We start from the raw sequence: 23,191 nt of genomic DNA on the forward strand, positions 1-23,191 counted from the left end.
AAATCGACTTAGGAAGCGAGGCAGAAAATAATCCAGGCTTACAGCTGTATTTCTGTAAAACTGAGATTCAGGCCTTTACAATGATGCCGAGCAGCCTGTCCCAATTAGAGTGGAAAGAAATTTTTTTTTTCTCAGTAAGGTCACTTTATTGTTGGGAAATTACCGTAGTATTGGAGGGATTAGACAAAGTAAAGAGGCTTTATCCGTATATAGTTACATTTAGTTCTGCATTGTAGCAGCTGTAAACAGTCGTTCCTTCGGAAGTCTCCTGCCACTGACTAGTGCAAAGCCTCTGACACTGAAAACTCCTAATATAAGAACATTAAATAAATATAATCTGTGTATTAGCCGATGTAGATTAAGGGGAGTGTGTGGCTTGTCCGTGGCACAAGCCCCTGTGAATGAGCTGTTACTATAAACAGGCTGTTGGTCACATCATACCTCAAATTATCTCAAAATTTCAGGCTCCCGTGGGCTAAAAGAAACTATGGCTCTCATGGGCTAAAAGAAACGATCAACTCTGTCATGTAGCGGCTCATTAACCTTGCGCGTGGGCAATTCCAATTTGAGTAATATGCACGCTACAAGTAGCACATTTTATTTTCTTCGCTTACTTTCCTAAACGGTTCTTGGCAGCAAGTCCGACATCCTGCGAAGAACAAAACCGCTTCACAGGCCCTGTTTTCGTCAGAGTCATTTCTGTTGAGCTGTCGTCTGCGCTAAATTGCTGCCGGGTTCGAAAGTAAAGTGGCACGGCGCTTATGCCTGAAAACAGGCAAAGTAAGAAAAACAAGGAGAAAGAGCCGCAAATGGGCTCTCACTGGACCATTAAATTTGAGAACTGCTGCTTCACAGGAACCTGACTGAGGTGAATGTGGGCACTGTTCAGATGAAGTGTGTGTGTGTGTGTGTGTGTGTGTGTGTGTGTGTGTGGTAAAGCCTTCATTAAACCACCACAGCGAGAATTGAGTCATGGTATGCTCATGATGTCATAGTATAACACACAAATGTGAACAGAAGCCCTAACCACACAACACACACACACAAACCTGGCACCTGGAACATTTTTAGCTTGACGACAGGTCTATTAGGACTTCTGTTTTGTCGAAGCAAGTATTTGTTTAGGATCGTAATGCATTCAGTTTTGTTATTTCCATTTATTGGCTTTTAAGTTAAATGGCTGGAAATCTTTATCAAGATAATTAAAAAAAGAGATTTATCCCAGAAAAGTTATAATGAATCCCTTTTTTTAAAAATCCCTTGCTGATGTTTATTCTTAACTTACGTGCTAAATGATCTAGGTTAAGAGAAACTTTACCCGAAACAGTTCTAAGCAGAACCTTTTTAGGAAGCTAGAACTCCAAGGAATCTCCTTTTTTTCCCTCTTCAAGAGAGTAATGACTGCTTGGAATTTATTTTCATACTTTTTAAATGTAGTCCTGCGAGTCTGGAGACGTCGCTTTACAGATTGCATTTTTTATTAATGAAAGAACAACACATTGTACTTTTTATCCATTTATAGTCAAGTTAAGCTCGTTCCTGTTTCATATTTGCTTAACGCAGTCCTGACGAGACAACGCGTTACAGATTACCTTTTTTTCCTTTTTTTAAAACAAGAGCCATTTATATTTGCAGAAGAGGAACTGAAGAAGGAGCTGTAGCGAGATCAGCTGCTCCAGCTGTGTTTGTCCAACCTGAAATCACAGCAGGGAATAATGTACATCTTAGCGAGACACGGGAAGAAATAAAGCAGTGTTTGGAATGGAGAAGTCTGTTTCTTAGCCAGCGATGTCTGTACATTTCCTGCTGCATTCGCCCGGTGCTTGGAAACCACAAGCCTGCTGTACGCTTCTCAAAACTCTACTCAAGAACATCTGGGCACATTCCAAGCTTTATAATCATTTTCTTCGTCATACGACATAAAAACGTTTAACAGAAGCGCTGCTTAAATCCTGGCTCCAGCTTGACGCTGTAAGGTTGAGTTTTTTGGGTTTTTTTAAGGGCCTGTTTTACTGTTTTAATATTGGCACAATCATCAAGATCCATAGTTTCACGGATGTGTGACTAGTTTACAGGACGATAATACAGCGAAAACCGCAAACCCTCTGGAATGAGAAAGGTTAGGAAAGAACTGCGTCCAATATTCCACGGTGCCGTTCTCTCCGGCGGGCTTGATTTCGGAGGTAATTTAGAGTAAAAAACATCCTGAGAATCCGTCCCCCTCGTGATAATTACATGATTTATGACGGACTACCGTGGCATTCAGAGAGACTATTTGCGGCGTGTTTATTTGGCCAGCCTGCATAGCGGGGATCCTGTTGCACTGCGGTCAGGGAGACATGGCAGCGCTGGCCTGTTTTGTCTGCAGCTTCTCTTTCCTTTCGAATCAGAAGAAGATGTGGAGATCACAGGTCCAGACCTGAACACCACTGACTCACTGTCTGATCATTCGACGCCTGGCGGGCCAAACGTGTGCCCAAAAAAATGAACAACATGGTTCCTGGTTTGCCTTTCCCAATGAACTTTTTTTTTCCTTTTCCATTCCGCCTGTTGTCCCAGTGTCTGGATGTCCAGGATTCCTTGCTCAAATACACCGCGGCCGTTTGTTTTCCGAATTCCTGCGACTTTGCCTAAAGTCCAACTTTGGACATGGTGAGATGTTTAATGACCCATTGTTTGAGTGCTACTTTGAGTGATGTGGTAGCTTAGTGGTTAAGGTGTTGAACCAGGTCCATCAAGCTGCCACTGCTGGGCCCGTGGGCAAGGCCCTTAACCCCCAATTATTCAATTGTATATTGAGATAGACTGTAAGACTTATCCTATATTACGAGCAGTGGAAATGTAAAAGTGAGGGACTTGGTCATTTTTAAAAGACTCAGCATTTCACAAAAGTAAACTTGAGCCACTGAGGTGACTTTTTCTGTTTGTTTGTTTGTTTTGTTTCTTTACCAATGTGTGGACACAGATTGTCTAACTCGACCCTGTGATTACTTATACTGTATTGTGGAAGATCATGATGAAACGGCTGGCAGGGATGAGCGAAAAATACTGTTCGTTTTCGAGAATATTTACGTCATGGTGCCATTAACAATTTTGTCTTTGGAAATGATGAAGGCAAGATAAAGTAAAAAATTTTTAGGTTAAGGTTAAATGACAAGATTGCGATCAGTGATGTGTGGACTTAACACTCCTTCCAAGATTAGAGTAAAATCTAATCTAATTTAAAGATGAGCTCCAGGTTCCTGGCACTACAGTGGTCTAGCTGATTTCTCTGTCTGACTCGGTTTGAAGTGGATGCCATAAAAAAGATCTTTACAGATATTAACTTGTGGCCTTAAATATATTAAATCATGGTCATGTTTTTAATTGAAAGACAAATAACCAATATGTCATTTCATTACTGCACTAAGCACTGTAACACTGAAACACACACACGCACACACACACACACACACACACACACACTGCTGTTGATACTTTTAAGGTCACAGAGGCTCTTTTATTACAACACACAGCTTTATTATAAACAGGATTATATGCTGGATTCGGTTACAGCAAGACATTACACAAAACATCGTATAAATTCTAATGCAACATACACACAGCATTACATCAGACCCTCTGTTCATACGTACGTTCGAGCATGTTGAGGAATATTCCTTTATTTTTCTAGGGTAATTTATACAACTTTATACACATCGTTCAGGACGGTCAGAATTATAAATGTGTTGAATTACAAAAACACAGAATAACTAAACACACACACAGTTCTTTCTTTGGCCTTGGAATATCCTGGCAGTCTCTAACAGTGTGAGCAGGAACACACAATTCCATCCTGTAAACACACACACACACACACATGTGGTTAGCATCAGCAAACACTCAAAGATAATGTGAGTGTGTCCTTTTCTCCTGCCTGTACCAATATTTACGAACAAAACCAGGAAAACATCATAAGTGGAGAGTAGCACTGAAAGTTAGCATTGTTTCTCCTGACTAGCTCTCAGTTCATTTGAATGTTGTTTTCAGAAATAATTTAGTTCTTTTCTAATTGCATTAAGGTCCAGGTAAATGTTAATGAGGCATTAAATAGTTAGCATTTCATTTGCCCTGACTAGCTTTTTGTTCATTAGTAATGTTAGCATGTTGAGGTGATTCAAAAACAGTCCATAGTTGGGTTCTTCTCCCTCTCTGTGAGAGTGTAATTAGCGATGTATCGTGCTGATGGCATTAATATATTCACTATGTAAGCCATGAAATTCTATAAAGGTTAGCATTGACCTTGTTTTCAGAGTCAAAACCAACTAAGGAAGAGTTTTTAGCTGTGAGGATCCATGAAAGTGCAACTAGGCATTTTATTTTAGTTATTTTACAGGAAGGACTATGGTGATGGCTCTTTCGAAATCTGGTGTCTGCTCAAGATGCTTCAGAGAATATCAAATTAGCACTTGCAGGTTAGTTTGTATATATGATGTGTTAGGCTGAAGACCAATGATATGTAGCATGAACTTCTAGATATGCTTCCACCCAGATGTTTCATAAATGATCAGTGATGTTCTCACAAAAGGAATGTATGTGTTAATCCATTATCTACTGTCATTTAGGGGTTCCTTAGTGGCACAAAATAAGAGTGTAGAAGTTAGTCACCAGAAGTTAGGCCAAGACAGCCAAGGGACCGTACACGTTTGGTTTTAGAGACAACAGTACAATATCTATACAATTACCAGACAATTGTGACATGTATGCAAAAGAAGGCTGAAAGCATTTTGGCAGTAGTGCTATATGGTCATGTGACATAGAGGAAGCATGTTAGGCTTCATCCTCCACAGTGTGCAACTGTTTTATGATAATGGAGAGCTGCCTGGTGTGTGGGAATTGGATGATCACCAAATTCACCAGAGAGAAAATGGGAAGAGGAATGCAAAACTAACGTTATTTAAGTATTCCAACAGAAGAACAATGATGGAATGATGCTATGGATAGACCCAGTGGAAAATGGACAACAAAGACAAGGGAAAATGGTGAGTGGAAAATGCTTGTAGAAACAACAGGCCTAAGCAACCCCAAGCAGTTTTGACATTCACTATAAATCAGAAGAATGGTCTACAGAGGGTGAGAAAACTCAGCAAAGCACATCTATGCAAACTTTGGCCTGCCATGCCTCAGTCAACTCACTTCAAAGCAAGAGAACAAAGAAGATAAAGTAAAGGAATAGTAAAAGTAACTCATGAAACCTTAACATTTCTCACAAAAGCAAACAAAAAAATACCAGAACCCCATCAAAGACTGGTGCACCCAGTTTCCTCAGCCTTTTTCCAAAGGTTTATTTTAGAATACCAAACACATGAGCGCTCCAGACAGCACTTCAGCGTCTCAACTCTGCAAATATTTCAGACACATATTGGGCAAATACTCACAGCGGGTCCATGCCAGTGTATACATCACCCAGCTACCTCGTGTCTATCAGCCACGAGAGCTTCACAGCATGGCAGTGGGATTTACAGTGTTCAAGAAACCCCACACGGATGCGAAAGAGGCCCCAGTGAGTGTTAAAATACCTCCACGGGGCATGAGGCAGGGGAGTGAGGCGTGAACAGCCGCCAGTTACCGTCACGGTATGCACCCACAACCTCTTAGGCAGAGTGCATGCATTACACAAGATCCTAAATTGCTGACCCAATTACACTACACAACTTCAGTCTCATACGGACAGTTGCCTCATGGACATAGCCATTGGCGGAATACACAAACACTAAAAGATGAAGTGCACACAATTTCAGAATCTTCGGGGTTAGTCGACAAGCCTCAGAATTATTTTGCCAGTGAGAAACTGCTCACGCTAATGGTGATCCTACTACACTTCACTAGATTCGGACTAGACCAAAAAGAAGCTGGGGTCAGAGAACAGAGTCAGCAATGACATGCAGTCCCTAGAGCACTGACATTCAAGACGCTTGAGGGCCCAACCGTGGCAGTGGTGGAAGTGCTGTGGCTTCAAGACACAAGCCTTAACCACGAAACCACCATTGCCCAAGAACTAGGCTTTTGTGTTGAAAGTATGCTGCCAAGGATAACAAATGTCCAATTTCAGATTACACAAGAGCAAACTCTTGTGGATAACAAACTGATCAGGTTCTTTCAAAAACATTGCAACTTTAAATCAAAAGAGACAATTTAAACAAGAACCTCTGACTGTGGCTAATTGCCTGCTCGCTCCTGTGGTATCTCATTTTAAAGCCCGTGGTGAAATTTTATAATCGGAAATATTGACAAAACCAAGAGAAGAGTCCAGAAGGTTTACAAGCTTGCAACCTCAGGACACTGAGGCTTGCCGTGTCCTTTTCCATCCCAGCCGCCAGCAGCCAAGTGCCATTAGCCAAGATAGGCCTTCATGCACACTAATGCAAGAATTTCATTTGGGTACCACCGATATTCAGTAATACTTTGCTCACTCAACATCTCAGCAACCACATCATAATAGTTCACTCGATTTAAAAGGCTCTGAACTAACGAAACATGTCTAAAAACCAAGATGTCCTTTAATGTTCCTTAAAGATTTTCCTGAGGATAATGGATAAACTGAACCATACCATCATCACCGCTGGCTTCGTTATTGCCAAAGGTACTTGGGAATGTGGGCTATAAGTCACCCCTCTCTTCATTCCCTTTTAGACTAGAGGGTGTGTGTACATAGACTGTGTCTAAATGTTTAGTCTCCTATTTTTTATTTTAATGCTTCTCCACCGAGTCAGCGCCAGATCAAATGCTCACTCAACAAACCCCTCTTTTTTCTGCTCTCCAGCCGAACCACTTGCTTCCTCAAGGCATTCTTTGTCCAGAAGCAAAAATAAATGACTTCAGCTGCTTTTTCTACACGTTCACCAATATTTCCTGAAGGATTTACAACTCACAAGGTTGATGGGAGTGACGTGTATTATATATTGAACGTCAAACTAACACCGTGGGATAAATAACCAAAAACCTACCTGTTCCTAACACTGTGAACGGTTTCCATTCTGGATTTTATAAATTAGGTCTTGTGGATCACGTTAACATGAAATTTGTACAAGTTTAAAAGGTTAAACCATCATCCTGCACAATTAACCTCCTGAATTAAAAGACAATATCTTAAGCCTTAAAACCAGACAACTAGATTCTCACGAAAATAATCGCCCAGTCTTATTTCTACACAGATTCAATGTCACACCTTGTATGTTTGGCAAACCTAATGTGGTCTGAAACAGGCTTAATGGCAGTGTAATTCTGAGAGATTTAAGGAGAACATCAAAAACTGATGTTGCGCAATTTCTCACGTCCAAAGCTTTCTTTGAATCCGTGCTGGCAGAACACAGAAGGTTAAGGCTGGAGGATCTGGTTTCACACATCGAGCTGGCTGGGTCTAGACTTGGCATGGTCACAGTTACATGTGGCACATTTTGCACATACTGGAGTAGAGCAGATTCTTGTTGCTAATATACTTTTATGGGGTTTTCCTTGGCCGTGGACAGCGACATACAGTTGTCTCCAAACCAAATGGGCAAACATCACTGAGAAGGATACGCGATGACACAACTGTCTCTAACTTGATGCCGTACCAGCATGCATTCTCTTCTCCATTGTTGTCTGAGGTTTACACAGATGGCTCCCGGACATGACACTGACCTCTAGTGGTAGCGACTCAGTGTGCATTCAAAGGGGCTCCATTAAGAACAGCGGTCTGGAATTTCCTTCAAAGTCCTTGATCACAATAGTAACTATAAAATCATAAATGAGGTTGAAATTTGATCCAGCAACAATCCTGCTGACCCTTTGGGGCTCTTCCAAATCAAGGGTTCGACAGAGTTTGAAGCTGAACCGAAAGGCGTGTCTGGAAGGAAATAGCTCATATTCGAAATTCCTTGTGAATGCATGAACACAGGTTGACCTGAATGTATGCTCCTCTTCTGAAAAGAAGCTGCTCCAAACCAATGAGTTCAGCAGAGAGTTACCATGACCTTCAAATCACTGCTGATGATACCACATTCACTGGAAAGGAGCGGCGCTGGTTGGCTGGATGGCTGCTGGCTGAGCACTCACCACTAATGCTAGGAAAACAGAAGCTAATCCTTACAGCAACACACACCGTTCCCACTGCTGCCCATTCATCATCATAATAATGGTCTTTCACAAGACCTTGTATATCAAGGGATCAAGATCGGGATTGAGCTGATGAATGAGCAGACACACCAGACCTTCAGGGACTTTTAAGGTCACCCGGGAACGGATACCACACGTCAGTTGCACATCAGGATGGATACTTTCCTGCTATGTTTCTTATCCTTCCCGGGGCTAGAATGTCTTTCAAGTGGAGAGAGCGAAACAGAACTCTTTTCACAATCCTGGTGCTGATGTATTTGATGTAAAATTACTTGTACCAGCATTTAATCATAACTATTGCAAAGAAGTACATCACAGCTTGAAAATCTAGGAGAAATGAGAATGAATTCAGTCTCATTTCTAACAACTTCAGGTTTAAGATTTCACTTAGAGGTCAAGGCAAAGGCAAGACATCCAAGTCTGACACAAGGCTTGTGGCAGAATCCTAAAAGCATAACTTCGAATGATGTAAAACATCCATTCAGAATCCCAGGATTCACTTCCATCAAGGCTGACCCTGCCCTGGAATAGTCAGACAACCTTGGGCAGACAAAGAGTTCATGATTTCCAACATCCACGCCAAGAACACTTCAACCTTGCACAAGTCAGGGTTACATGCTCCAGAGTACAAAAGTGCATGCACCTCTAATAAATAAGACCGGGGACAGATCATCTCTGGCATCTCAGAGATAGTGAACTCATCTTTTTACAATCCTTCCATCTCTTGAAACTCGTTTATTGCTTTGCTCTAGTGTAAGGCCAGCTGTGAGGAGATCTCAGAAGACGGACTACAGATGCCAGAAAACACTTCATCCATACCATCCAGGGATAAACATAATGATGGTCATCATAGCGCTGATTAGATAAAAGCGAGCTGTGGCCTAGATTTTTATACATAAATAATCCTGGTGATTTGTTGAGAGATTATGAGAAATTGACCCACCAACCAACCTATAGTTCTGTCTAGTTTCCCAAATTCCATGAAATTGGAGGGAATGAATTCTTGTATCTTGTTACCAGCAGACATCAAATCCTCTAGGTTGTATTTTTAAGATCGTGGTAAAAGTCTTTTTTTGTTTTACGGAACTGGAATGTAATCCATCTTGTTCTGAAATACCTATACCCGTTAAATCCGACAAATTGTGTTTTTATATACGACTGAGAAGCAGACGTGCTTCGACCACGCAGCTAAGACTGCACGCTGATCTGATTCTGCAAATTATTTTGCACCTCCAACAGAAGGCATCGAGTTCCTTCTCAGAGCAGCACTAAAAGCCGTGGAATTCATACACTCCCCTTTGATGTCGTTTTCTCCTTCCAGTAATGAAATCTGTCTGGTCACCAGATGTGCAAAAAGACGGAAAGTAGAAAAAAAAAATCCCACACATCTTCCTTGATCACAAGGTCATCAGAGCCATATCTGAGCTCTTTCTCAATTGAAGCAGGCGGAGACATCTTTTATTGTGTGTGGGAGATCACTTCATCATGAAGGACGAGCTATGGTAGGGTCCAAGATGCCACTTAGGATTGATGGCGCTGTCCTGTAGGTATTTATCTACGAGCAATAAGCTTGTTGATCCAGCTGAGGAATTAAGGACTGAGGGTTCGTCTCTCGAGCTGGACTTAGTCTCAAATAATCCAACAGCTTATTCTGATTCAACGGATTCACTTCAGAATTTTACACATCAAAGCCGCTAGTGTGGGCTAGGTTGGAAAAAAATGTAAAGTATGTCATATATATTACATGTAGTACTACAACTAAAAGAGAGCATTAACAGTATTAAATAAAATTTATTTATTTTTGTGTCAGACTTTTAGAAGCTGCTAGAAGATCCACAATGCTAAAAATCCCAGACCACCTTGAATGTTTATTCTTTTAAATCTTAAATATGTTTTTGCACAGCTTTCTTTTTTAAAATATATATCTCGAATTTTTTTTCAAACACACTCGATCACGCCGATTTATTATTTTTATTTAATCAGAAATGTGATCTATTACTTAATAGAATTAACAAAATAATAATAAATCATAAAATAGAAAAGATGTACTAGTAGGAATAAATTATTATTAAATTATAGGAATATTTGATGTGACTTATATGATGCTAATGTAATATTGTGCTAAATATAACAAATGATTGACTTACTGTAATTAGTACAAATATAACATAAATCTTCAACCTTACCACTTTCACTTATCAAGAACAATGTTCTCTGGACGTTCCTCATCGTTATGGGAAAAGTTACAGTTGTAGATGTTGAAGACGTGAACGTGCATGCGTAATTGTCGTGGCCTGCGAAAGATTCCGTCTCATCAGTAAGTCATTACGAAAACGAAGTGCTGGAATATGTCTCGATGTTCGAGTCGAAACGTTTTGGAGTACAACATAAACAGGGAATATTTAATACAACAAAAACTCACTAAACTTTCACACTAAAAATGGACATGTGGTAGCTTCAGATAGCGCTGAGTCAGAAGCATGGAGTCTGGAAGACATTACAATGGAGACAATTTGAGCTAAGTTTAAAGGCCATTTTAAAAGTGTTAGCGATTTTAACACCAATCTTTCCCCCATCCAACAGAAATGTTGACTTAAGCTGGTTCCACCCGTCTAATAAAATCACACAGGATTTGATTATGGCATGAACGCTCTGATCTCTCGCTCTCGCTTTCCGAGTCTGGCATGTTCTCGCCGTTCTCAGCGCACTGTGTAGTCCTGCTGAGCGTGTTTAGGAAATGTAGAGCGATGGCACGTTCGGCTGATACACGGATATTTGAGAGAAACAAGGACAAGCACAGACATGGTGGACCAACTAGTAATAAACACAAAGCGATATTTTATACCTTTTCGTTTGTTTTGACAGCATGAACCTAACCTGTTCTTTCTTTTACAACGTAGCACCACATGAATGGGATACAAAGCAGTCGAATATTAAATTACACGCGCTAATACATCTTGGAATTGTGAACATCGCATGACAATTGTATGACAGCATTTCTTTAAAAAAAATACATTTTCCATTTTCAGATTTATCCGCTTTGGAGAGCGAATCTGAAAGGTTTTTATTTCTAGCATAGATGAAAACCCAAAACAGATGGATTTAATCTGTATTATTATATATATTAAGAGTATGTTATACTTTTAATATATAATTTATTATATTCTTATTATAATTTTCTGTGCAAAACAAACAGGAAAGAAAAAAAATGTGTAAATCTTTTAAGCCGAATTTTATTGTCAAATGAATCCCCTGGTCCATTTCGCACTCATGTCCACTAGAGGGCAGTAAACGATCACAGTGATCTGAAAATCAGGAAAGTCTGGTTTCTTTTCCTCTCTACCTACAAAAAGCAATGTCTCAGTCTGACATGGAAAAAAATAAACCTTGAAAATGAAATAATCACCAAATGTTGTCAGTCATAGACAATATGTTCAGTACCGGAGTTGCATGAGAAACAAGCAGTGAAGAAATTTTGTTGTTTCCGTACCTTGGACGATCATCTCCGCCTGGAGCGGGTTGTTTTTTCGGGAATTGGATTCTTTTCCGTGTTCCTTTTCGAACGACGCACTGTTTCAGGATTACTCTCTACTGGAGATTTGACAGCCTTTTGGGCTTTTCCTGGTGCCTGTGCTGCATCTGAGGAATTCTGAGAAAGCAAAACCAAAAGAGTAAACTAGACATTGCAATAAATTAATGATTTAATAATAAAGAAAAAAAGGGGAAGACCTTTGTTTCTGGCGGCTGAACAAAATGTTCGTCTAAATGGATCTACAGGAAAGAAGAATAAATTGTTTGTTTACACCACGTATGCGAGTGTCATGCTGTAAAAGTTTAGAAGGAAATGCACCTCATCTTCACTTGGGTTCTTCTCAGCTTTCTGCTTGGGTGCTTTTTCTTTTGAGGCCCTTTTTCTCGAAACTGTCTCTTTCAGGACTTCTTTCTCAGGCATTTCCTTCAGTGCCTTCACTCTTGCAGCTGTTTTCTTTCGGACTGTTTTTGTTGAAGTCGTCTCCTCGTCCACTTCCTTTAGGGACTTCTCCTCTGGATCCGTCTCCTTCTTAACCTTGTTTTTCCTGGATATCTCCTTTTTAGATGCCTCTTCCAGGTCCTTCTTCAAAACAGTCTCCTTCAGGGCATTCTCATCCTTAGCCATTTCCTGCATGTCCAGCTCTTTCAGGTCTTTCTGTTTTGAAGTCGTCTTCTTTGGGGCCCTTATTTTTGAGGTCATCTTCTTTGTAACCATTGCCCCCTCGACTGTCACCTCTGCGGTCATCTCCACGTCAGCAGTTGTCTTTGAAGATGTCTTCTTTGGGGCCTTTAGCTTTGATGCCTTTACCATTAGGGCAGTAGTCTCTAGCGACATTTCCTCTGGGGCCTTAAGCTTCATGGCGGTCTCCTTCAGGGACATCTCAACCTCATCAGTTTTCTTTGAAGTCATCATCTTTGAGGCCATCTCCTCCAAGACATTTTCATTCAAGGTCTTTACTTGTGAGGCCGTCTCATCTGGGGCCATTTTCTTCTCAGCAGTTTTCCTTGAAGTCGCCTTTTTTGGGGCCTTTACCTTTCGGGCTGTCTTACTTTTCTCGTCTGTCTCAATCTGAGCTGTTTGCTTCTCAACCCTCTTACTCAGAGCTGTCTTCTTCAAGAACTCTTCCGTAACCATTGTGGTTGATGGTTTTGCTGTTCTGGATCCCTTGCAGCCTTTCTCCAGCACTCGAGCCTTTACCTTTGGGGCCAACTCTTCTGGGACCGTCTCCTCTGGGGCCGTCTTGTCTGTGGCCGCCTCCTCTGGAGACTTTTCTTGCAAAACTTCCAAATCCTTCTTGGCTGTCTTTTTTGAGGTTGTGTTTTTTAGGGCTTTTTTCTTTGGGGCCGGTTTACCTTTCTCGGCCATTTCCTTGTCAGTTGTTTCCAGTGTAACCGTCTCATTCTCTTTTGACTCTGTTAGAGCAGTCTTTTTCTGGTCCTTTGAAGCCATGGTTGAGGTTTTAGCCATTCTGGATCCCTTCTGGCCTTTCTCATGCACTTCACCCACATTTGAGAACTTTACTGTTCTCGGCTTCTTCTTTGGGTCTGTCTCTACTGGGGTCTTTACTTGGGCATGTGTCTCATTTGGGGCCATCTCCTCAGATGAAGTGTTTTTCTTGCTAGTCTTCTTTGAGGTTGTCTTTTTTGGGGCCTTTTCCTTTGGAGCGGTCTTGCCTTCCTCAGCCGTGTCCTGCTCAGCTGTCGCAGAAAAGACTTCCTCCCTCAGGGTCTTGGTTGAGGGTTTAGCCCTTCTAGATGCCTTGCTGCCTTTTGCTGGCACTTGAGACACCATTAATGCCTAACAGTAAAAACCCATAACGAAATGAAGAGGAAAAAAATAATTAACATGAGTTCTGGATACTTCCAACATCAGTCCTGCCTACAGTCAATTAATCTTGAGATCTGAGTTTACACACCATTTGTTGGGTTTTTGCATTTGAAAGAATTCCAGAATGAAATTAACAGGTATCCTTAAATACAAAAAATAACAGCATGACAAAAAGTAAGCAGTGATCTGAATCTGACTATCTATTTTCTCTGGGGGCTCAATAGCCTCTTGACAAAGAGGTTGTCTAATAATAGCCACAGTTTAAAGACATTTATTTCTAGTTTTAATTCATTTTATGCCAAAACTTCTAACTAACATATTTCCAATTCACCATTTTTCAGCACAATGAGCTTGCTTAAACACTTACATACCTCTTTCTCTGACAGCTGAGTCTTCAACGCTATGAGTTCCACCTTCAGAGCATCTACATTTTCCTGACAAAATAAAAAAAAACTGATTCTGAACATATGAATTTCAGGTGTTGTCTTTAACAGCAACCAGTCTGAGAGTTACCTGAAGTATGCTGATTTTCTTTTGCCAAGCGTCCATCTCCTCCATGGCTTTCTCCTCCTTTTCTCTAGAATGAAATGTTAGAGGGGACAAAAAGCATGAAAATTTCCCATTCATTAAAAAAAAAAAAAACTTTTTTGACAAGGACTACCTGTATTCATGACTTTCAAAATCTCTGGTACCTGAGCTCCTGAGCTTCTCTCGAGAGACTGCTGATCTGGGCCTTTTCCTCATGCACAGCTTGCTGAATGTCCTGTATATTCAGCATAGTGAGCAGAGCTTTGTCTCCCAAACCCTCCAGCTGATCAGGGGTTCGAGAACGGTACAGGACGCTTTTGCACAGCTGCAGCAGCAAGTCGCAGGATAAAGTCTGCAGCACATGATTCAACAGTACAACAATGTGGCTGTATATTACAGAAAGGCACAACGGCATGAGCGTAGACGTTTGGGTCTTACTGAGCTTCATCACCTTAGACAGTTCAGACTGGAGATTTTCTCGAGAGGCGACAGCCATTTCCAACCTCTGAGTCTCAGCCTGCAGAGTTTTCTCAACCTCACTTAACTCTTGCTGAAAATAGAACAAATTCTTTTTTAAATGGTAACTAGCTTAATCCAAGATGGCTGTTCTGTTTTGGGAAAAATTGCTAACCAACAATGATTGCAAGTGATCATTTTTAGATACAGTACTGTGGTAAACAGCTAGTCAGTTAATGCTACGTAAAACAACAGGCACATAGTACTCAAAGACTTAGCCAAGACTGTCATGTTTACCTTTAGTTGTTGAGCTTGTTTTTGCTGCTTGGCCTGGTAGACAAACTCCAGGTCTGTGTCAGTCCATTGGTAACCCTGCATGCCCTGGACAAAAGCTTCAGGGTCAGTGTTCCCCATGTTCACTGAACACCCAAAGACCAAGAGTCATGATTAATAAGCAGGCTAAATATTTACTTCAAACTTAATGTCTCTCTTACACTTTAAACGTCTTGCTCCACCAACTAAATTGTGCATAAAGAGGTACGTTTTAATTTCAGCTGGTTCTTTGCCTTTAACCAGAAGGAGGTGATAGAGTAAGGAGTTGCATTGCAATCTGATTTGAGCTTACGACTCAGAAATACATAAAAGCGAACAGGTAAAATAAGACCAGACAGGTCATGCAGAAGACGCACCAGATGCTGGCGTGATGCTGGACCTGCGATACGACTTCCTCTCCTCTTCCACAGGGGGGCACGTGGTGTCGTCCTGCCGTACATTTTTACAAGGGCACAGAGGAAACGTTTGACCATTGCTTTTCAGATACCTGGTTTTTACAGTATCTCAAGTTTGCACATCATTAAATTTTATTTCACTGCACGTTTTGTTTCATGTTCTTCTTCGGCTGTGTGTCTTGTCCTGTGTTGTTTTTTGTACTTCCTGTCTCGCCTTCGCACTGTTTGCACACGTTACACTTTATGTAGCCAAGACAAACTTCTGTCCTAGCTCTGTGTTGTTGTTTTTGTTTTGTATTTGTGTGTTGTATGTTTATGTAGCACCAGGGTCCTGGAGAAACGGTGTTTCATTTCACTATGTACTGTGTCAGCTATATGTGGTTGACACATATAACAACACATATAGCAAATGACACGTATAGCAAAACAAAAAACAAAACAAAAAAGCTTCTTGACTCTTGAAAGATTCTAAAATTCTAATTAAAATTTATGGGAGGAGTCTCCAGTGTCAGCGCTTTGTAACAGTCAGAGGTAAACCTGTAAATGTAAAGCTTCAGAAAGCTTAACTTTAATGGTGCTGGCAAATTATTCGAATACATTAAGAATAAAACATGACCAATAAGTGTTTTATTCCTTATTACTTAGGTGATTAACCTTTGTGGATGGAACATTCAAATTTATTTCAGTGTAACATTATTTTTGACAAATCAGAGAGAAATCCGTGTTTTCACAAACGTACAAGAGGCTACCAGATGAAAAATCTCTTCAAAACATTTCTTCTCTCGTATTAGTTTTAATTTACTGTCTCGAGATGCCACGCCCCTTTCATTCTCCTGCCTGGAATTGGGTTGTGTAGCATCCGGGTACTTTTTCTCATCTCTTACTTGATGAACAGGCTTAGTGTGATTTCTGGCGCACTTTTTAATTAAAGTATGTGTTTCTGATTGCCGACATGTTCTAGATTAGGACTGATTCCGCTTAGAAAACCTACCTGAGGGTCTTCTTCATCCATGATTGCTGGTCCTTCTGCTAGATGCGAGGCTTGTGATTTGGGGGTCTTATTTGGAGGAGTTCTCTGGAGCTGTCGTCCAACAGGTATGAGATTTAAGCGTTTATTTTCTAAAGGTGACTGAATATCAACTCGAGCTCCGTGTGAACTCATGGCGCTTTCAGAGGCACTTTCCAGGGAAGTTTTTAATAATCAAGTGGTAAGAGCCTGGCTCGTCGCGCATGCGCGCTAGCTAGTTTACCTGGCGTTTACGCACTCGTTGTAGGCGGCGCCATTTTGTTGATTCTGTCACTGTTACTTAAGATAAACAAATATAAACACATACAGAAAGTGTACTTTTCCACCATTACATTTTTCAAACATTAGTTAAACGCATGTATGTATCCAACACTCAAGAAATTCCTTAATGTTAGCTAGCTTTATTTAGAAATTAAAGCTCATGCGGCTTCAGGATGATCTTATTACAGTTTATTATTAGACATTTAGAATCACGTATCAGCAGCTAAAGACTGAAATTCTAATATTACATTTATTATTAGTAGTATTACTCCGAAGAATAAATGTCAGAAACAGACAAAGTTGCTGCAATTAACCGCTGCAGGTTGTTCAATTAACACCCGTGCCCAAATACCGCCATACTCCCTACACATGCGCACTACACCCCGCATGAAATAGGAGCATATACGCCCTATGTAGTGCACTAAGAATCCAATAGAGGGAGCAATTTGGTTAGACACAGTGGCTTGAGACCTATTTATAAATGAATAAATAAATGAATGAATGAATAACTCAAAGCTTTAAAAAGAATATTGTGTTAATTTTACTCCGACATAAACGTTTAATAATTAATTACATCCGACTTGTGTGTGTGTGTGTGTATGTGTATATATATATATATATATATATATATATATATATATATATATATACACACACTATATTGCCAAAAGTATTCGCTCACCCATCCAAATAATCAGAATCAGGTGTTCCAATCACTTCCATGGCCACAGGTGTATAAAATCAAGCACCTAGGCATGCAGACTGTTTTTACAAACATTTGTGAAAGAATGGGTCGCTCTCAGGAGCTCAGTGAATTCCAGCGTGGAACTGTGATAGGATGCCACCTGTGCAACAAATCCAGTCGTGAAATTTCCTCGCTCCTAAATATTCCACAGTCAACTGTCAGCTGTATTATAAGAACGTGGAAGTGTTTGGGAACGACAGCAACTCAGCCACGAAGTGGTAGGCCACGTAAACTGACGGAGCGGGGTCAGCGGATGCTGAGGTGCATAGTGCGAAGAGGTCGCCAACTTTCTGAAGAGTCAATCTCCAAACTTCATGTGGCCTTCAGATTAGCTCAAGAACAGTGCGCAGAGAGCTTCATGGAATGGGTTTCCATGGCCGAGCAGCTGCATCCAAGCCATACATCACCAAGTGCAATGCAAAGCGTCGGATGCAGTGGTGTAAAGCACGCCGCCACTGGACTCTAGAGCAGTGGAGACGCGTTCTCTGGAGGGACGAATCGCGCTTCTCCATCTGGCAATCTGATGGACGAGTCTGGGTTTGCCTGGGTTTCTCTCCTGGCTGCCAGGAGAACGGTACTTGTCTGACTGCACTGTGCCAAGTGTAAAGTTTGGTGGAGGGGGGATTATGGTGTGGGGTTGTTTTTCAGGAGCTGGGCTTGGCCCCTTGGTTCCAGTGAAAGGAACTCTGAATGCTTCAGCATACCAAGACATTTTGGACAATTCCATGCTCCCAACTTTGTGGGAACAGTTTGGAGCTGGCCCCTTCCTCTTCCAACATGACTGTGCTCCAGTGCACAAAGCAAGGTCCATAAAGACATGGATGACAGAGTCTGGTGTGGATGAACTTGACTGGCCTGCACAGAGTCCTGACCTCAACCCGATAGAACACCTTTGGGATGAATTAGAGCGGAGACTGAGAGCCAGGCCTTCTCGTCCAACATCAGTGTGTGACCTCACAAATGCGCTTCTGGAAGAATGGTCAAAAATTCCCATAAACACACTCCTAAACCTTGTGGACAGCCTTCCCAGAAGAGTTGAAGCTGTTATAGCTGCAAAGGGTGGACTGACGTCATATTGAACCCTATGGATTAGGAATGGGATGTCACTTAAGTTCATATGCGAGTCAAGGCAGGTGAGCGAATACTTTTGGCAATATAGTGTGTGTGTGTGTGTGTGTGTGTATATATATATATATATATATATATATATATATATATATATATATATATATATATATATATATATATATATATATATAATATTAAAAATTGCAGTGATTCATTTTTTTATTAATTTGTATTTTTAAAACAAAATCTTATCTTTATAAAATCTAAAATGTTTTTAGTAATTTAGATGTTTAGTGATTAATCTATTTTGACACAGTAACTATATGGTAACTCCATCCAGGGTGTATCCTGCCTTGATGCCCGATGACGCCTGACAGTCTCCCCGTGACCCAAGTATAGATCGGATAAGCGGTACAGACAATGAAAAAATAATTAAAAAAAAACTATATGGTATAATTTTGTACTTTTATTTTTATCTGGAGATTTTATTTATGCAATTTTTTGTACGAAGTTTATTATACTCAATTAGTATTTACTTATTTGTGTAATTTTTTTAAAAAATTATTTTTTTTAGTGTAGTGTGGAACACCTTCCACTAGGGGGCATGAGTACAATTAAAACCTCTCTTCCTTTCTCTGCTGCTTAAACATGACATCTGATTTAAGCTGCAAATGTAGTTTTTTTTTTATTTATTATGCATCACATTACATATACAACCTACAAACTCTAAATCTTTTAATGTGGCATTTTTTAATTGATGCCAGTGATTAAATACCTTTTACTCTGATTTGGTCAGAAGTTTGATTGGTACATTATTGTTTCTATAGCAACATTCACATCACAGACCAGCTACATAATTTAAGGCAGATAATAATTTTTTAATGTGTCGTTATTTAACAAAGAAAAACTCTGAGACTTTGTTCTGTGTTCTGTGAGGAGATGTTTATTTAACATTTACAGGAGGAGTCTCCAGTGTCGGTGCTCCACCTGCCTGGTGTGAAAGGCAGTGTGAGGTGAAATCCAAGTGTATCTTTCGATGCTGAAGGGGATGCATCAGGAACCGTTGGCTCCTCGATATCATCCAATCAGTTCCTGATGCAGTATCATCAACATCAGAAAGCATCACTGCACACCGGGTATGAGAGTCGCCCTGGGTTTATGACAGCAAAAAAAACAAGTCAAAGGTAGACGATTGGCAAAAATTTGTCTGATGCCTATGTTTTTGACATTGTAAATAAATAAATACACACTAAATGTAGATTAAAACGGCTCTGTGGAGTGTTGAACAGACTTGCAGTTTTGTAAAGACTGGTATTTATAGAAACAGATCTCTATAAAGTCCTAGGGAAAGAAAGGAGGCAGTGCTTGAGGTTTGTGGGCGGAGTTGCATGTTAACAATGATGGATGGTGTTACAGCACCGATTAAATTTTTATGTACATTTTTTCTTTTTCTGTGTGGTATTATGATGGAAAATGTGTAGCTGTAGCAAACTGTGTCTTGGTGTCTTACCTGTTAGCTTGTAACTCTGGTGTAAAAAAGCAGTGGCCTAATGGCTGCCTTATGGACCAGTAGGTGAATGGATTAGACACTCAGATAAATGAATAAATGAATTCAGGAGTCCTCCGTGTTCAGTGCAGGATTGTTGGAGCACTGTAGAGTTTGGTGATTTGCCTTCTCGGCACTACATTCAGCTCATTCCCAGTCTTAGCAGCTGAAGCAATTCTGGCTCTTTTCCAGTGAATCAGTTCATTTGGCTCGGTCTGTTTGACTCTGAGTTGACTCTTTTGACTCGCACAACACGCAGCTGAGAATCTTAAGAAGTGTTTTAAATCATTTGTTCTGCAGAAAAGACTCATGTTTAAATATGCTTCTTACACACACACACTGTCCACTTTATTAGGAACAGCTGTTTGATGAGACAAGTCGAAGAGGAATGGCCAGATTTGAAAACTTTCATATAACTAGTCTTTGCTACCGCAGTGCACAGAAAAGCATCACAACACATCGCACTACAGCAACAGAAGACCGCATCACTGGTTTACCTGAACTGGACAAATGATTTAAATTCATCTGTTCATAACTTTACAGCATCATACCTGATTTGCACAGCACTGAGAACATCTCACTTCCGACTTTGCCTTTGTGCTGCTGCTGAATGTCACACAAACCACAGTACATGATGCTTGTGGGTGGGGCCTGGAGGGGGCGGAGACGCTGGGCTTGGCGCAATCCCAGCAGCCCCTGCGAGGCTGTCTCACACTCACAGTTGCCAGCTGAGATTATGCCAGCGCTCAGCCTCACACTCGGACATGTCACAGCGTTTACACAAGTGTGTGTGTGTGTGTGTGTGTGTGTGTGTGTGTGTGTGTGTGAGAGAGAGAGAGGTTGACAGCGCAACCCCTGCAGGTGAACGTGAGCATCACGAGCACATCACAGTTGCCTGCAGAGATTACACCGGCGCTCTCGTGTGTGTGTGTGCGTGAAAGTGAGAGATGAAGTGTGTGTCATAAATGAGCCATACTAATCTCCTCACCACAGTTATGTGTGTGTGTTACCAACAAAGTGTCATTCAGTTCATTAGATGACACACTGACTGGTTCCTGATCGTTCTGACCTCAGTGTGTGTGTGTGTGTGTGTGTGTGTGTGTGTGTGTGTGTGTGTGTGTGTGTGTGTGTGTGTAGGTTCCTGCAGCTGCTGAGCTGTAAGGCGTCACCCCAAGGCATCTGCTGTGTGGCCCCTGAAACACACACACACACACTTCTATCCTCCACCCACCAGTTGCCATGGTAGGAGCAGAAGTACGCGGGGTTGTATTGTCCAAGCATCCACTGTGATCATCCCTCCATACACACTGAGAGAGAGAGAGAGAGAGAGAGAGAGTTCAAAGAGCCACTTTTCCCAAAATTAATCAAAAGCATGAAGTCTTTTGTTAAAGGAGCAATCAAGAGTTTTGTAGAATTCAGAAACTTCAGGTTTATTAGTAAAGTTTTTTAAATGAAGATTTTTCCTTTCTACCCAGAATGTAGCCAGTTAGCCTTTTTTTTTTTTAGCCGACTCTTCAGGTTTTAGACGCTGATGAACCTAAAAAAATGTCTCAGTTCTTCAGTGTTGTCACACAGATATTCTGGTGTGGATCAGCCGCCATCTTGGACAACGGTATAATTTTTTCGCTACATGATTATAAGTATAAAGCCACCTAGCCTCCGCCTACCAAAGTTTGGAAGGCGAAAAAAACCAAGAAAATCTACAAGTACTTACTCTCCCTGTCTCGGTGTCTATTTTAGAAAAGGTTATTAAAGGTTAACAGTTTTGTTTGGAGCAGGAATTGAAAGCTTTGAGCAGGTTTTAGTAAAAACATGGTGATGAAACTAGTGAGTAAACGCTAGCTAGCAAGAGAAAGTGAGGAAAAGTTTGCTAGTGAAAGCTGGCTAGCGAATAAGCACCGACTTGGCCAATGAGTGAAAAGCTAGCTGTCAAGGGAACTTATCCTAGCTAGCATATAGAAGCTAATTAGTAAGTGAAGCTAAACTAGTAAGTGAAAGCTTAGTCATTTAAATCAGTTTGTGAATCATTACATTTAAATTCATTTGGATTTAATTTGTACTTTTTTTGTCAACGTCTACGGAAAACCATACTTCCAGGCACCAGGACGAGAGAAAAGCAGAGCGAATAAACCAATAAGCTGACAGATGAGCTGAAAAGCGTTCTCTAACCATTTAATTCAATTTAATTGAAAGCTTCAGTGAAACGTTACACCACGCACACGGCTGACATTCATTATTTATATCACACTTCAGGACCTTCTGCTGTTTCACCGTATGCGGCATCTGTGACGATTATGAGGGGGGGGAAATCATTCGCTCAGAAGTCATAAGTACGTATGATTTATATTAGTTTGCTCCGAATATTATTATTGTGTTTTTATTTATATATATATATATATATATATATATATATATATATATATATATATATATATATATATATATATATATATAATATAATTTTATTTTATTTTTTAAATTTTATTTTATTTTTTTTTCTAACTGTTATTCTGGCAGTTTGTCAGTCTTCTGACACCAAACAAAAATAAACAATTATTTAAAAATAAGTATAGAAAAATGAAGGTTATTGATTCTGAAAGGACTGAATCCTGTGAATGCAAAAAAAAAACCCAAATTGATCAAAATTAAGTTTAAATGAATTAATAATAATAATAATAATAATTTCTCTTAATTATAATAAATAAAACCCTTAAATCTTTGACGAACATTAAATGTTTAAGAAAAGTGTGAAGTTGTCTGGCTGGTGTGATGAAACACAAACTATTTTTAAAATGTAACCAGAGTCATTAACATCATTACTATGATTTTAATAACAGAAATTGATTACATAAAAATAGCATCATTATATTTTATAGCCCTGACATTATCATGTAATTTGAAGTGGTTTTAATTGGATCATTAAGCGTAAAAAAAAAACCCTGCTTCTTCTTTTCAGTATTTTTAAAGCATGCACACTTTTTTGTTAAGGGCTAACCTCAAACCCCGCCCCTTCTTCCTCTCTGTCCCTGTCATGTTACAGTATTTAGCATGCTTGTGTTTTTTTTGTGCGTTCGTCTTGTCACTCTGTTTCACCGCAAAAAAACCCGGACAAATGGTTCTCCGCCTCTCCTTTCATTTTCATCTGCCCTGCTGAAAACGAGACTCCGCGTGTCTGTTGGCTCTGGTCCTGAAGAAATGGCTGCCCTTTTGTGGCCTTTCTGTGCGAGTTTTTGGGAAGCGATGGCCCCCGGGTAGGAGGTAGGGAAGGATGGAGGGAAAGGAGGTATTGTTAGGAATAAATCAGCATGAACTCTTGAGCTAGGCTAGGTTAAGGTGC

At 40.4% G+C, this 23,191-nt stretch overlaps 2 protein-coding genes across 2 annotated transcripts; both read right to left on the reverse strand.

Moving 5' to 3' along the window:
- Positions 1–3,572: 3,572 nt before the first annotated feature.
- LOC131347843 (uncharacterized) lies at positions 3,573–12,621 on the reverse strand. Its single transcript, XM_058382271.1, has 4 exons — positions 11,987–12,621; positions 11,866–11,907; positions 11,627–11,785; positions 3,573–3,835 (listed from the first exon to the last, which is right to left on the reverse strand). The coding sequence occupies exons 1-3, from the start codon at positions 12,590–12,592 to the stop codon at positions 11,636–11,638; spliced, it is 798 nt and encodes a 265-aa protein (XP_058238254.1). The 5' UTR covers positions 12,593–12,621; the 3' UTR covers positions 3,573–3,835; positions 11,627–11,635.
- si:dkeyp-34c12.1 (uncharacterized protein LOC570187 homolog) lies at positions 12,622–16,381 on the reverse strand. The gene is made up of 8 exons (XM_058381753.1): positions 16,199–16,381; positions 15,169–15,241; positions 14,777–14,898; positions 14,188–14,573; positions 14,009–14,072; positions 13,867–13,929; positions 12,701–13,465; positions 12,622–12,642 (listed from the first exon to the last, which is right to left on the reverse strand). Exons 1-8 carry the CDS (start codon positions 16,367–16,369, stop codon positions 12,622–12,624), a joined length of 1,665 nt encoding a protein of 554 aa, XP_058237736.1. The 5' UTR covers positions 16,370–16,381.
- Between the last annotated feature and the right edge of the window lie 6,810 nt (positions 16,382–23,191).

Source organism: Hemibagrus wyckioides, linkage group LG27 (genome assembly GCF_019097595.1).
Source record: "Hemibagrus wyckioides isolate EC202008001 linkage group LG27, SWU_Hwy_1.0, whole genome shotgun sequence".
Classification (NCBI taxonomy): Eukaryota; Metazoa; Chordata; class Actinopteri; order Siluriformes; family Bagridae; genus Hemibagrus; species Hemibagrus wyckioides.

Bases quoted from the DNA above. Each gene is read 5' to 3' on its own strand.
- si:dkeyp-34c12.1 (XM_058381753.1), bottom strand. From the start codon at position 16,369: ATGAGTTCACACGGAGCTCGAGTTGATATTCAGTCACCTTTAGAAAAT. The intron at 15,242-16,198 runs GTAGGTTTTCTA...AATGTACGGCAG, and splicing joins TGGATGAAGAAGACCCTCAG to GACGACACCACGTGCCCCCC. The intron at 14,574-14,776 runs GTAAACATGACA...TTCTATTTTCAG, and splicing joins AACAAGCTCAACAACTAAAG to CAAGAGTTAAGTGAGGTTGA.
- LOC131347843 (XM_058382271.1), bottom strand. From the start codon at position 12,592: ATGGCCTCAAAGATGATGACTTCAAAGAAAACTGATGAGGTTGAGATG. The intron at 11,908-11,986 runs GTGCATTTCCTT...TCTTTCCTGTAG, and splicing joins AGAACCCAAGTGAAGATGAG to ATCCATTTAGACGAACATTT. The intron at 11,786-11,865 runs GTCTTCCCCTTT...TTGCTTTCTCAG, and splicing joins TTCAGCCGCCAGAAACAAAG to AATTCCTCAGATGCAGCACA.